Source organism: Pristiophorus japonicus, chromosome 11 (assembly GCF_044704955.1).
Source record: "Pristiophorus japonicus isolate sPriJap1 chromosome 11, sPriJap1.hap1, whole genome shotgun sequence".
Classification (NCBI taxonomy): domain Eukaryota; kingdom Metazoa; phylum Chordata; class Chondrichthyes; family Pristiophoridae; genus Pristiophorus; species Pristiophorus japonicus.
This window is the reverse complement of record NC_091987.1, coordinates 115,946,347-115,962,496: the sequence shown is the minus strand read 5'-3', so window position 1 is coordinate 115,962,496 and position 16,150 is coordinate 115,946,347. Positions and strand designations below refer to the sequence as shown.

Genomic DNA, 16,150 nt, shown 5'->3' with positions numbered 1-16,150 from the left:
ATAACTCCCCTGCTCTTCTTCGAAATAGTACCATGGGATCTTTTACGTCCACCTGAGAGGGCAGATGGGGCCTCGGTTTAATGTCTCATCTGAAAGACGGCACCTCTGACAGTGCAGCACTCCCTCAGCTCTGCACTGGAGTGTCAGCCTAGATTTTTTTTTAATGTGCTCAAGTTCCTGGAGTGAGACTTGAACCCACAACCTTCTGACTCAGAAGCGAGTATGCTACCTCTTTGGAAAGATCAAGAGGAGGAGATGGTGAAAAGCTGCAGAATGATGAGGGTTGAGGACTGAAGTGCTTGAGAGAATGGAGAACGGGTGGGGGGGTGCAGTGGGGGGGGGGGGGGGGTGGAAGCAGAGGAAGAGGACATTGTGCATCGTTTTTTTGATTTCTCATCTTTTTCGAAGCTATTCATCAGTTTTTTTCAAGTTGTGCAGATCACATACTTTCCCTGTTAAGGTGCTGTGTGTTCAACAGCAGTTCAACCAATCCTCTCTCTGCATCCGATTGGTGCACTCATTCAGAACAATGCAATTAGAGATTGTTTCAGATAATTGGAGATCATTTTTTGCACAAGACATTTGAAATATTCAATTATGTAATTGAATAATCAGTAGCACAACAAAGTGGGAAACTAGTTCTTAAAAAGTTAAATTATCTGATAATATGAATTTAGTGACTTTGAATTGATGAGTAGACTACACATAACATTGTATGGTAATCATTGTCCATTTTGAGACTGGTAGAGAAACCTGCTCTGAAATGGGAAATAGTCACATTGATTTTTTTTTATCCTTGGCTGTGCATTGTTTTTGGTCAGGGAAAGTGAAATTTTGCCCCAAATTCTCTAGCATTTAGAGTTTCAAAATAAAGTTTAAACAGTTCCCAGAAGTACAACATTTTAATGCTAACATTGTTTGACTGGGGCCAGTGCAAATCCAAAGCAGTGTGAGACTAGTTCCTCTGTTAACACAATTTCTGTGAAACTGAGGCCGGTGCTGTTATACTGTGCACTTTGTTTTGCTGCAAGGCCGAAACTGCTTTGTAGCGATGCACAATGTGCGGTACAACTGCCTTGTAAGATTGGAGAATTATTGGTTTGATATTGTTGTGTGATTCCCTGGCCAGCAGATAAAGTGTTATAAATGAAGCAGAGCATTTGATTTTAGGGCTAACTATGATGCCTAAAATTAAATTAAATTGTTTTATCAACAGATCTAAAATCTAAGGAATTTACAGCTATTTCTCTGTCTTAACAATTGTAACCTTGTTTGGTATAAAAAAACAATAATTAGTTGACGTATATTTTCCTGTTGATGAAGCTTAGATACAAGTATTCATGCTACTTTCCTTTGTGTGTTATTTTTAGGCAGTTGCTAACCCATTTATTTTAAATAGGTAGTTCTCTTAAAATAAATGAATTAATGTCTGCTTAAAAATAGCCACAAAAATGAACTATGAGCTTGTTAAGTGTTTGTACATACATTTTGTTGATTGGAAAATGAGTTTGTTAAGTGCTTTACCACAATACTGTTAATAATTTTAGAATTTAAAAAATTTATTCTCGTGTTATGGACGTTGCTAGCAAGGCCGCCATTTATTGTCCATCCCTAGTTGCCCTTGGTTGGTGGTGAGACTTCCTCTTGAACTGTTGCAGTATATACAAGCCAAGAAGCTGTGTTATAGCAACAGTCTGTTTCCCCACTAAAATTCAATCTCCTTAGGCCTTGAATTTACATTGCATGAAGATTAACATACGGCTGCTTGATGTGTTGCCATGGAATCCCTTGGCCTGCTATTTTAACGGAGATGTTAATCTATTTAAAATAAATCGCCAAGCACCTCCATTAAAATGTTGCACAAAGGAATTTAATTAACAAAATTATGCTGTGTGGGTAGTGTGCATTCAAGTTAAGTATACGTACATGAATTTTCACACAGCATGATTTCAAGGCCTCAAACACGTCCACCTTTGCAATAATGGCCTGTCATTTCCTGAAATCTTTTACCAAATCAACAGCGTAAGTATGGTATAAGGGCAATTTCTGTGCAAATGATTGAGGAAATTCAGGAATACGTGACTTATGTCTGTTTTTACACAATGCCTGAATTTCCTCAATCTTTTACGCCGCTTCTGCAAAACCTCACAAAACCCTTTGCCGCTCATTAACATAGCCCCGCCCCCTATGCAAAAGACCGGATTGTTTGAGTTTCCTGTATTTAAGCCAGTTCTGAATGGGCTGGATCCAAATTCATTTTTCTGGTGTTTTATGCTGATGTTTTAAATGATTTTCAAAATTTCTCCTCACTGAGACCTGCACTGTATTTTCATACATAAAGCCTGGTTTGATGGCTTCAAACCTTCATTTTTGTACATAATGAGGGATATAAAGAAGGAACGTTGTGTAAGTTCCACATTTTCCTCGGGTTACCATTGTTTATGCTAATTTTCGCTTGTTTTATAGCCATTGGGACGCTCAAGAAATTTTGGTGTAAAGCTTCGCGCAATTTGCTGGCTACACCATTTGATGAAAGTCCAAGACAATATTTTGAGGAATGGAAAATGTTTTCAGCCCGAACAAAGTACTTTTCAACAGAATGGCCATCTACACACCTCACTTTCTCCACAATCCGAATGCTACATTTTACAAAGATTATAATGGGGTTTTATGGTTTTTTAAATATTTCATGGTGGTATTAACTCTTAGGACAGATCATCCATAACCAGTGGTTCGACACCCAATGATTCACTGAATAGGGAACAGCACTTGACACAAGTAATTTGGAGCAGTATAGCTTGGTTCTGATCACCTGGTTGGTAAATGCCCTTGTGGTAGGCTGACAAACTAAGCAATATATTACAAGATGGCCTCAACGCTCAGTCCCACTCACCATTGTTGTTTCTGCTATTGAACCAAAGCTGTTGATAAATATGTTGCATGTAACATTAACAGGAGGACCTGCAATTTGAATGATAAAACAAGAGAAAGAAAATTGACAAGCTGCTACCGTACAAGACATCAAGTTATTTGACAGTGGCCATTAGCACTTACCATTGTGGTCTCTGTGACAGAGCCGAAACTGTTGATAAAAATATTGCATGTAACGTTTACTGGAGGACCTGTGAAATGCAAGGACAATGTTGCAATACAAGTTGGAGCAGTGAAAGTACATTGGAGATGCCATGATGACATAATTTGATAAGTGATGAAACATAACTAGACATTCCAAAATACTGTGGGGTAGAAATTCATCTTCGGCGATGGTGGAGAGGGGTGGTATGGAATAGGCCGCTAGTTTTATTGACGTAAATGGAACCGAATATAGGGCGGGGTATATAATGGGCATTCGATGTGATACCGTCCGTTTAGCACCATCGCCCGAGACGAATTTCTACTCCACGTGGTGCATTTTTTCTTACTTCTCTCCATATTGCTTCATTATCCATTTGTTTTCCTTTCCTATCACAACCCCCCTTCACCGCTCCTCAATTTTCTTCTCCTTCTTTCTTGAAGGTATTAAGTCATTTTGGAGCATAATTCTGTGGGTGCTGGCCACCCTCTTGTACTTCTACCCTTCTATATCTGTGACTCGAAAGACTGAGCATCATGAGGAAAGGTGTGTTGTTGCTGAGCCCAATCCTGGGCTCACATGTGCTTTCCAGCGGCGAGGGGTGGGGGTGGGTGAAATTTGGGCAGGGTTTCTACTTCTGATTGCTGACAGGTTGGAACAGTGAAAGTACATGGGAGATGCCATGATGACATACTCCCCCAGTAATACCCCCACCAGTAATACCCTCCACTGCCTCCGTGGCCTGAGCTAAAAATACAAACTCACAGACTGCTAACTAAAACTGGGGCCTTCCTGACCTGTGTGACATAGTTTTACAACAGGGAAAGGGCTAGAAATGATCCCTGCGGCCCATCCTGGGACAGTAACCTTCCCGGCCTGGGTCAGTTAATGTCGGGGGTGGAAGTCCCGCCCCCGGCGTGCGATTGCGTCATCGCCGTGTACGCCCCGATCTGCGGCGCAAAATGTTGGTCGCAATACGAACTGTCGACCGCCCCCAAAATCTCGGGGACAATTTCAGTCGAGGCACCACCGCCGTCCATCCCCAGGCGAAAAAGGGTTATTATCTACCAGCGGCACTAACGGGACGCAAAAAAGGGGCAATTTCGGACCAAAAGCCTTTACCATCTGGCCAATTACAGAAGCCCCACTCTTTTTTTTGCTTATTAAAATAATTTGTCCTGTTGGTGATGTCAGAGATGTAAACGTCTCCAAACTAAATAATTAAATGAAGTCCAACCAGGCATAATACTAAACAACGCTGGACTCTAACATAAAGCCGTATGGGAGGAAAAGTAAGAAAAATTATAACAAACATTTCATAACTTAAGGTTATAGCAGCCTCCAGCGGGTTATGTGCTGGAATATAGGGTGCAGAACTAATGAATACAACTCTAGATCCCTATTCCAGAACATAAGCTATTTTTAATTGCATCAGCAAAGCTTTAGTCTCATATTTAAGTAGCATTCATCAGATAGCCTTTCTATAACATGTGAGTATTTGGTACATTAATGGCTAGATAATTAGCCTATGAAACATGCATAAGCCTCTCATGTTTTAACAATGAATATTATCCACTGCATTCTCTATTATGTGTGCAAGTGCAATGAATTATTCAAATGTTGTAATAATGCAAGAAGTACTTTACTCCAAACTGTCCATGAATAGTGTGAATAGCACAAAACCCAGATCAATGTTAGAAATTAGTAACATAAAGCAGTACTTTGCGCAGTGGTCTCCAGATTCATTTATTACATACTGCTAAAACACTTGTATAATGAATTTCCTGTATGTACTATGTTTAACAAAATTGGGATCTTGTTCATAAATTCTGGGTTCATGATAATCTTCTCCTATTGAGCCAACTGTACTCACAGCAGTGAAATCATATAATGTTCAGTGACATTCAGGGGTCGGTTTGGAGTGTGGGGTTAGTTAAATTGTTAAAATTCTGATTCTTGACCTGAACCCGCCACCAACCTGCCCATTTCCGGTTTTAAGGGAGGCGGGATGGGGAGCCAACCCACTTCAAGGAGGTGGAACATCAATTTAAATATTATAATGAGGCTGGAAGTCTTTTCTTTAACCTCCATTTTGTTTTTAACTCCATCTGGTCAGGTTTTGTACACCTCGTAAAACCCAACAGTTACAGCAAGGCGAGCACTGCAGCATCCAGGAAGTAAGTGCCTTTACACCTACCTCCTGGCTCCAGGATCCCTACGTAACCTAATCCCACCCCCTCCCCACCCCCCTGCAATCGGAGACAACCTCACAAGGCCTCCAATCACCTTCCTGGACAACCTCACCCCTCCTGCATCGATGATCCTGAGGCTGGTCCAATTCTCCGGTGGCCGACCCTGATCTCTTGCTTCCATTCCTCCCCCGGTCACTTGATGGCCCCGATGTCCAATTGGCACCCCTCACCCCCACCCCTCCAGTCCCTCGACAGCCCAATCTCTTGCTCCCCCCCGAACCTGATCCCTCGAAGGCCCCAAACTCTTACTTCTCTCCTCCCCCCACCTTCACTCCTCTATGTAGCCTAGTGACGCAGGTTTACACATCCACAGCAAGCCAGTCTCTCCATCTGGCTGGCTGCAGGTGGGAAACAGAGGCAACAGATGCAAATCAGGCCCTGCTGTTAAATTTGGCAGGGCCTGCGAGAAGCCCATTCGCCCAGGTTTCTCACCTGCTTCAGAACCCTCCGCCCCCAACTGCTTTCTCTCTAAAAATCCAGCCCTGTCTCATAGTATAAATAGTTAGTATCTAGTCAGTGTAAATAATCTATTGTAAATATAAAATGTGCCAATTATGAATATGCCTCAAGGTGACCATAATGCATTGTAAAAACAGAATGGGACCAAAATTGGTCAATCACATGGTCCGTCCGTTTTTCGGCGGTCCGCAGCTGGTGCGTCGTTTTTTTACCGCCTGGTACCGCTGGGACTGAGTGGGCGGGAATTTCATGGAATTTTTCTCGGTGGTAAGCCGAGCGGAGTGCAGCGGGCGGGAGTGGGGTGCAGCCGGCGGTGTGCGGTGGAGAGGCCGGCGATATGTCACTGATGAGTTTTCCGCTGGGCGGTATGTCGGCGGTATGTAGGTGTGTTTTGACAAAAATTGCATTTTTAGGCAGTACGCAGGTGGTACGGGGTGGTATGTCCACCAATTTTGGGCCCAATGTATTTATTAGATCAACATGATGTCAAAACTGAATCTCATTTTCAAAGACAACAATATTTCATTTTGTAGAAACTTGTCCGTATTCAACAAGATAAAACAAGGTAATATTTTTCATTAATGTCTTGGCAAGAGAGGTTTTAAGCCAACAATCAAAAGGTAAGCATTTCTAGGGATGTTTCACTGTTCTGAACTTTTCTCCTACCGTAAAGTGTGTGATAGTAAATGAAGGACTCTTAAGGCCCCTGTTGAAGGCCCATTGGAAAAAACTGTTGCAGAATTGAGCAGGTAGGGACAGGAGTTAGCTCAAATCTGCTTTTCGTTATATAAAGGATAGGCAAGAGCTTGAAATATCAACAACAGCTACTGCTTATTATTTAAGCATGATTTAAAAACAGAGCCATTCTGTAATACAATGAATGGTTCAAATATGTTTTACATATATTATATATATTACATTATCAAATATATTATTCCAAAAGAATCCAATAACAATTTATTAGGCATGCAATTTTTATTTACCTGATGTACTGTAAAGAATTAATTGCAGCTTTGTCTGTCTTTTGAAGGGCTAATATATTGTGTCACAGCAACAAAAATGATGGACTTGGCATCAATGATAACACCTGACCTAGACACTCACAAGTGGGTTTATGGCATGTGGAGCACTTTACCACAAGGACAACCCAGGATTGTCTGCCCACTCTGTGCAGCCCGAGCCATTTGTCTCAGCTTCCTCACTGTCTCACATGCTGGTTTTATTTCTTTCAGGTCACTTTAGACACTTTGCTGCTTGAGAAAATCGTAATTAGAAAAAGTAAATTTATATTTAGGAATTCACCATGTCCTCATAACCTAGAAAATTAACTGAAATGTGGCATATTTTAAATATGCACACAACAGTTTCAGACAAAACTATGTAAAGCCATCAAGTATTGTCTGTGCAGAAAAATTATGAAAGAATGTTGTCAAAAATGATAATACTCTATGAAAGTAGATTACGTTGTTACTAATCCTGACTTTAGTTTAAATGCTAATTGTTACTGATTATTATCTGTAATATCATTTTCGTTGATTCCTTCAATATAGTCCTTTGCTTCAATAGTTTTGTTTCAACAGTGAGTGCTGCTGACATGACTGGAAATACTGGTTTGGAAGAGTTATCAAATCCGTAGGTGTGAGGGTGTTGAAATAATTCTTGTAGCGAGTTAAATCATCAACCCAACATCAACTCAACGTGGATAGAGAACTCGTTGGCAGACAGGAAGCAAAGAGTAGGAATAAACGGGTCCTGTTCAGAATGGCAGGCAGTGACTAGTGGGCGCCGCAGGGTTCAGTGCTGGGACCCCAGCTATTTACAATATACATTAATGATTTAGACAAAGGAATTGAATGTAATATCTCCAGGTTTGCAGATGACACTAAGCTGGGTGGCAGTATGAGTTGTGAAGAGGATGCTCAGAGGCTGCAGGGTGACTTGGATAGGTTAGGTGAGTGGGCAAATGCATGGCAGATGCAGTATAATGTAGATAAATGTGAGGTTGTCCACTTTGGTGACAAAAACGGGAAGGCAGAATATTATCTGAATGGTGACAGATTAGGAAAAGGGAAGGTGCAACGAGACCTGGGTGTCATGGTACATTAGTCATTGAAAGTTGGCATGCAGGTACAGCACGCCGTGAAGAAGGCAACTGGCATGTTGGCCTTCGTAGTGAGAGGATTTGAGTACAGGAGCAGGGAGGTCTTACTGCAATGGTATAGGGCCTTGGTGAGGTCACACCTTGAATATTTTGTTCAGTTTTGGTCTCCTAATCTGAGGAAGGACATTCTTGCTATTGAGGGATTGCAGCGAAGGTTCACCAGATTGATTCCCGGGATGGCAGGACTGACATATGAAGAAAAACTGGATCGACTCGGCTTATGTTCACTGGAATTTAAAAGAATGAGAGGGGATCTCAGAGAAACATATAAAAATTCTGACGGGACTGGACAGATTAGATGTGGGAAGAATATTCCCGATGTTGGGTGTAAAGTCCTGTCCCCTCAGTACAGATTCACACAAGGCATATAGTGAAGTCAAGGTCACTCTGGACCTACACCTTTATTTCACAGCTCTGGAATGCTGCACTTGCCTGAGACCTGTCCTTATATACCTGTCTCTTGCAAGCGCACCCCTGGTGGTAAGGTATGCTGGTGGTTACAGGTCATATCTTATTACAGTCATGTATAGCATGTTAGGATACAGTTATATATAATAATGTAAGATACATGACATCACCCTCCCCCAAGGTCTTATTGTCCTTATAGATTCATTCTCTCCGGTGGTCTACTCTCTCGCGTGGAGCGTCTGAGTTGTGGTTCAGTTGTTTGCCTTGGTGTCTGTTTTTCTTTGGGCATGGTTGCTGGTATCTCGCCTGGGCTGTCTGTTTCGATCGGTGTGATTGTTGTTGACTCGCCTGGGCTGTCTGTTGGGATTGCCTTTTATTCAGGTTGTTCCCTCTGTCTGTCAACCAGGTGTGGTGCGAGTTCCACATTGTAGTCTGCCTCTGGTTCCGCAGTGTTGTTGGTAAATCTGCTTTTGATTTGGTCGACATTCCTCAGGCAGGTTTTGCCATTGTCCATTTGTACTACCAGTAGCCTGTTTCCTTCCTTGCCCATTACTGTCCCTACAAGCCATTTGGGACCCCTGCCATAGTTTAGTTCAAACACTTTGTCCCCTATCTCATTCCATCTCCCCCTCGAATTTCTGTCATGGTACTCAGTCAGCTTACGGCGCTTTGCCTCAATGATTTCGTGCAATCTGGGAGGATTAATGAGAGCCTTGTTTTTAAAGTCCTTTTCATCAACAGTTGCGGGGGGGGATCCCAGTCAGTGAGTGTGGACGAGGTCTGTATGCCAGCAGCAGTCACGACAAGCGACCCTGCAGCGTGGGACCTTGGATTTTAAGCATGCCTTGTTTAATGATTTGCACTGCTCTCTCCACCTGGCCGTTGGAGGCCGGCTTGAATGGTGCCGTCTTGACGGGATTTATGCTGTGGTCAATTATAAAGTCTTGGAATTCTGCACTGGTGAAGCACGGACAATTGTCACTGACCAATATGTCAGGGATTCCGTGCGTTGCAAACATGGTTGCGAGGCTCTCCACAGAGGTGGAGGTTGTGCTCGAGTTTAAAATGGTGCATTCGATCCACTTTGAAAATGCATCTACAACTACGAGGAACATTTTGCCCATGAATGGGCCCACATAGTCTACGTGCACCCGCGACCATGGTTTGGTAGGCCAGGTCCAGGGACTCAGTGGAGCCTCCCTGGGGGCATTGCTGAGTTGGGCACAAATGGTGCACCTTCGGACGCAGAGCTCCAAGTCCGTCAATACCAGGCCACCAGACGTGGGATCTGGCTATGGCCTTCATGAGAATGATCCCCGGGTGCTCGCGGTGGAGCTCCCGGACAAATGCCTCTCTGCCTCGCAGAGGCATGACTACTCGGCTGCCCCACATCAGGCAGTCTGCTTGTAGTGATAGCTCATGCATGCGCCTGTGAAAGGGTTTTAATTCCTCGGGGCAGGCATCGCGAGCCTCTGCCCAGTCACCGGTTAGGACACATCTTTTTACTAAGGATAACGTGGGGTCGCTGGCCGTCCAGGCTCTGATTTGGCGAGCCGTCATGGGCGAACCTGTGGACTCAAAGGCATTGATTGCCATGACTATCTCACAGTCCTGTTTGTCAGACCCTTCCGTGGTCGCCAGGGGTAGCCTGCTGAGCGCGTCGGCACAGATGTCTGTGCCTGGTCTGTGCCTTATGGTATAGTCGTAGGACGCCAGCATGAGTGCCCACCGTTGAATTCGCGCCGAGGCGTTGGCGTTTATTGCCTTGCTCTCGGTTAGGAGGGACATGAGTGGCTTGTGGTCGGTTTCTAACGCGAACTTGGCCCCGAAAAGTTATTGGTGCATCTTTTTGACACCGTACACGCACGCGAGCGCCTCCTTCTCTACCATTCCGTACCCGCACTCTGCCCATGAAAGTGACCTGGAGTCATAAGCTATGGGCTATAATTTGCCCGCATTATTGACATGTTGCAAAACACACCCAACCCCATACGCTGACGCATCGCATGTGAGAACTAGCTTTTTACCTGGGTCAAAGAAAGTCAAAACACTGTTGGAACACAGAAGGTTGTGTGCCTTATTGAAGGCGCGTTCCTGGGCGTCCCCCCAAAACCAATCGCACCCTTCCTGAGTAGCATGTGGAGGGGCTCCAGCAGCGTGCTTAAGTTCTGCATAAAGTTCCCAAAGTAATTGAGTAGCCCGAGAAAGGCGTGCAGTTCTGAAACATTCTGGGGCCTGGGTGCCAGGCGAATTGCTTCTGTTTTGGACTCTGTTGGGCGGATTCCATCAGCGGCAATCCTTCTGCCCAAAAATTCAACCTCGGGTGCGAGAAACAGGCACTTGGATTTCTTGACTCGTAGGCCTACCCGATCCAACCGCTTTAGTACTTCCTCCAAATTTCAGAGATGGGAGTCAGTGTCCCTGCCCGTGATAAGTATGTCGTCTTGAAATACAACTGTCCTCGGGATGGACTTGAGCAGACTCTCCATGTTGCGCTGGAATATGGCAGCTGCCGACCTGATGCCGAATGGGCATCGATTGTACATGAAAAGGCCTCGATGTGTGTTGATGGTGGTGAGTAGCTTGGATTCCTCGGTCAATTCTTGCGTCATATACGCAGATGTGAGGTCTAATTTTGAGAAAAGTTTACCTCCAGCCAATGTGGCAAATAAGTCCTCCACTCTGGGCAGCGGGTACTGGTCCTGTAGGGAGACTCTATTTATGGTAGATTTGAAGTCCCCACAGATTCGTACGGATCCATCAGGCTTCATGACTGGGACGATGGGACTTGCCCAGTCGCTAAATTCCACAGGTGATATAATGCCTTCCCGCAGAAGCCTGTCTAGTTCGTGTTCAATCTTTTCCCTCATCACATAGGGTACAGCTCTGGCCTTGTGATGGACCGGTCTAGCATCCTGTGTGATGTAGATTTTGACTTTGGCCCCTTTGAAAGTGCCCATACCTGGCTGAAAGAGATGTTCAAATCGCTTTATAACTGTTGAGCAGGAGGTCCGTTCCTCTAATGACATGGCATGGACATCATCCATTTTCAGTTTAGTTTTGCCAGCCAGCTTCTCCCCAGCAGTGCTGGGGGGTCTCCGGGGACAATCCACAGGGGAAGTCGGTTCACTGTCCCTTTGTGTATGACAGAGAGCATGGCGCTGCCGAGGACTGGTACAATTTCTTTGGTATAGGTCCTTAGTTTGGTGTCGACCCTTGTGAGTTTTGGTCTGTCTCTTTTATGCGGCCACAGTTGTTCAAATTGTTGAGCGCCCATGAGAGATTGACTCGCTCCCGTATCCAGCTCCATGTTGACATATATCCCGTTAAGTAGAACCCTCATCATTATAGGAGGCGTCCTGTTGTAGGAGCAGCATCGGTGTCCCGGGTACTGTCCCCACCATCTTCTGGTCCGCTTTCCGACCCATCTGATTCGTATACCAGCCGAGCTGCCGTTTTTTTTGCACATGCGGGCCAAATGCCCTGTATATTCACAATGTCTGCAAGCAGCCTGCTGAAATCGACATCCCCTTGACGGGTGCCCACCCCCACACCTCCAGCACAGACCTGTTCCATTGTTCAAAGTGTTTCCAAAGAATGAGCTGCGTCTGGCTGATCTCTCTTGAGCTTCTCTCAGTTTGTAGTTGATTGCTCTCATTTTGGGTTGATGAGGTGTGAACGGCCGTTCCTGTAGCCCTTGATGGCTTCTGCCTGCTGTCGAGAGCCTGTTCTCCAGGTTTTGTCTGTGTGGGGGTAGCAGCTTGTTTAGTGCTGTGAACCTCTTGTTCCGATATTTCGTTAGTTATCGTACCTGCATTGTAAATCAACCTCGTTTCTTCTTCCCCTACCAAGAATGTCTGTGCAACCAGTGCTGCTGCCTCTAAGGTCAGGTTCTTGGTCTCTATGAGCTTTCGGAATATGCCTGTGTGGCCTATTCCTTCAATGAAAAAGTCTCTCAGCATTTCTCTCCTCAGTTCATCGGAGAACTCACAAAAACTAGCCAACCTCCGAAGTTCCGCCACGAAGTCAGGTATGCTCTGGCCCACACAGCGTCTGTAGTTATAGAACCTGTGTCTGGCCATGTGTAGGCTGCTCGCTGGCTTCAGGTGGTCTCTTACCAGTGTGCTCAATTCTTCAAATGACTTGCTTGCTGGTTTCTCGGGTGCCAACAGATCCTTCACTAAAGCGTATGTTTTCAAGCCACAGCTGGTCAAGAGATAGGCTCTTCTCTTGTCTGCCTTATCGTCGCCTAACCAGTCTTTGGTTACAAAGCTTTGCTGGAGCCTTTCTATAAAGTCCTCCCAATTGTCTCCTGCATTGTACTTTTCATCTGATCTGTTGTTCGCCATTCTGTGGATTCTGTAATCCCGTAACTCGTCGTCACTGTAAAGTCTTGTCCCCTCAGTACAGATTCACATGAGGCATGTAGTGAAGTCAAGGTCACTCTGGACCTGCACCTTTATTTCACAGCTCTGGAATGCTGCACTTGCCTGAGACCTGTCCTTATATACCTGTCTCTTGCAAGTGCACCCCTGGTGGTAAGGTATGCTGGTGGTTACAGGTCATATCTTATTACAGTCATGTATAGCATGTTAGGATGCAGTTATATATAATAATGTAAGATACATGACATTGGGGAAGTCCAGAACCAGGGGTCACAGTCTAAGGAAAAGGGGTAAGCTTTTAAGACCGAGATGAGGCGAAACTCCTTCACTCAAAGAATTGTGAACCTGTGGAATTCTCTACCACAGAAAGTTGTTGAGGCCAGTTCATTAGATATATTCAAAAGGGAGTTAGATGTGGCCCATACGGCTAAAGGGATTAAGGGGTATGGAGAGAAAGCAGGAATGGGATACTGAAGTTGCATGACCAGCCATGATCATATTGAATGGGTGGTGCAGGCTCAAAGGGCTGAATGGCCTACTCCTGCACCCATTTTCTATGTTTCTATGATTCAACTGTGTATGGAAATTCAGCTCTCTCCCACCAACTCTCTCTAATAATCCTTCCAACCACTACCCAGCGTCATCACTCCCTGACTAAATAAAAAGGCTATTTATTTTTCAAAACAGAAAGATAAATTTAAAAAAATGATAATGAAGTTAATAATTGTGTGTACTGTCAAATTCTAGAAAGAATACAGCATTTTTTAAGGATTCATTAATAAGCTTCTTCAGACAGTCAGACATTATTATCACTGCGTATAAAGTATTTTGTATCTCCATTTCTATATTAAAGGTTACAGTCTCTAGAAGACAAAACATTTAAGAAACACAACCAGGAGAAAATGTCCATTCACCCCATCAAGCCCACTCCTATTACATCCATTTACAACTTACCGGAACATAGACTCTTTCCCGATCAGTTGACTTCTACTTCCAAGTCATTATTTTGGTTTTAACTGTCTTCTGCATTTTAATGCTTTTATTACATTAACTGTCTTTCATAGTCTTCTGCAATTATAGCATGGTAACAAGGATTGCAGACTTCAGTTTCTGAACTGTGCAACCAACAGATAAAGTCTCACTTCACTGAAATGAAGGAGCAGATTTTCCTCTTCAGGGCCCCACTGAATGCTTAACAGGTGCAACATATCAGAGATGCACTGCTCCTGTGAGGGGAGGTGTCCGCTCAAATGTGCATGGGCTGGTGGAGGGACTTGATCTGAGATTGGCAGGCAAAAAGCAGGAGGCTAGCTGCATGCCCAAGAGACCTACACCTGCACTGCTGGTCACTGGCATCAGACCTTTCTGGCTACTTCTGGAGAATAGCAGCCTTGGCCTGAAGCCCAAGGAGAGGGCCTTATCTGTAGTGTTTCTGGGCCTGTGCCTGCTTCATTTCAGAAACCCCATGAAATCTCAGGATAGCAAAGTCAGGCAGTGACCGAATACAGTAGGTTGGATTTCTCCTGCCACCCGCAAGAGGTTTGTCGTGTGACTTCCACTGGTCCTGTTGTGAACCCACCCCATCTTCCTAGGTCAGGGCTCATTAACAATGCAGGGCCTACTGCTACCAGGGACAGAAAGTCTGGTAGTACTGCAGCTGATAGGTTCTACACCACCAGGAGAGCAGGAGGTCATTTAAAGGGAGCAGAAGAACTCCAAAGTCTATAATTTGACTTTTTTTAGTCCTTAGATGGGACCAAAGCCTAAAACCAATAAGTGAATTAAACCTGAGGAGTGGGAGAGGTGCCCACAAACTGGACCCTCTCTTGCCAAAAAGAGCATGAACATGCCTTCTGCCACTATGCCAAGGAATATGACTACCCTTCTCCTGGCAGTGCTTGTGGTTGGCAGGGTCAGCAGCAGGAGGCAGGGAAATTTAGCCGATTGCAAGGTCCCATCTCTCCTCCCTCACTTGCATGTGGTGAAGGGGGCAGGAGTGCAAAATAGAAGTGAGGGAAGGAATGTGGTGATAGGCTTCCCCGCTGATCTTTCTACTGTTTCCATCACTAAAGCACCCAATATGGAACTGTATGGCAGAAGCAAATCTAGGCCAGTGAGTCTCTGCCCCCATTTCTCTTCACAGTGCCCAGAAACCAAGCACAATGAAGGAGACAATCTATTTTGTATCGCCTCTTACCCACCTTTTACCATCATGAATAATGCCATTGGCATAGGTCATTTGCCTCATTTAACCTAATAAATTTTAATAATTTCCAAGTACCTCCATCTGGATGGCTTAATAATTTACCATCAAATTAAGATGCAGAGGAACTACAAATCAGGTACAATAAACTAACCGGTAATTGTATGTAATTATTGCTGCAAGTCCATGTCTAGAAGGACTTGTTGTGTTCAATGCTCAGGAAATAAGGTTCCAAATAATTTGTAATTCACATTTTCTGATATCATCTAATGTATTTTTTACTCGGTTAAAGTGATTCAACCAGCAAACACTAGCCTAAATTCATTATTCAACAAACTAAAAATCGTTGTGCACCTAGCCTTGCTTCAGTGGATAGCACTCTCGCCTCTGAGTCGGAAAGTCGTGGTTCAAGTCCCACTCCAGAGACTTAAGCACATAATCTAGCTGACATTCCAGTGTAGTGCTGAGGGAGTGCCGTCTTTCAGATGAGACATTAAACTGAGGCCCCAATGAAATCAGCAACCATGAGCTGGGTCCCTGAGTTCATATTACGCAACCTATTCTTATTTTGGTCGCGGCAAAATTGCAGAACCAGGTACTTTTGTGCCAAGGCAAGATCCATATTAAGGAAAGACTTGCATTTATATAGCACCTTTCACAACCAACGATCATCTCAAAGTGTTTTACAACCAATGACGTACTTTTGGAATGTAGTCACTGTTGTAATGTGGGAAATGCGGCAGACGATTTGCACACAGCAAGCTCCCACAAACAGCAATGTAATGATGACCAGATAATCAGTTTTAGTGATGTTTGTTGAGGGATAAATATTGGCCAGGACATTGGGGTTAACACCCCTGCTCCTCTTCGAAATAGTGCCATGGAATCTTTTACATCTCATCGAAAAGACAGCACCTCTAACAGTGCAGTGTTCTGTCAGCACTGCACCCTAGTGTCAGCCTAAATTTATATGCTCAAGGCGCTGGAGTGGGACTTGAACCCACAACATTCTGACTCAGAAGTGAGTGTGTTACCCACTTAGCCATAGCTGACATACAGCAATGAGAAGTGTAACCGGCTAATCTATTGTTGATTGAGGGGAGAGCGCTGGCCAGGACAACTGGTGAACCCTGTGCTCTTTGTCAAATAGTGCCATGGGATCCCGAATATTCACCTGATCTATCCATGATCAAGTAGGCAGAGCCACAG

The 16,150-nt window shown here is 44.4% G+C and overlaps 1 protein-coding gene across 2 annotated transcripts in view; it reads right to left on the bottom strand.

Annotated features, from left to right (window-relative positions):
• Positions 1–16,150, bottom strand: part of glra2 (glycine receptor, alpha 2) — a 536,786-nt gene that overhangs the window by 211,673 nt on the left and 308,963 nt on the right. The window contains exon 3 of one of the 2 annotated variants that reach the window (XM_070893913.1): positions 3,055–3,122. In XM_070893913.1, the coding sequence (XP_070750014.1) occupies positions 3,055–3,122 (68 nt within the window). Of the gene's footprint in view, positions 1–2,893; positions 2,962–3,054; positions 3,123–16,150 lie in introns of both variants that reach the window. The other variant, XM_070893914.1, reaches the window with a different exon arrangement.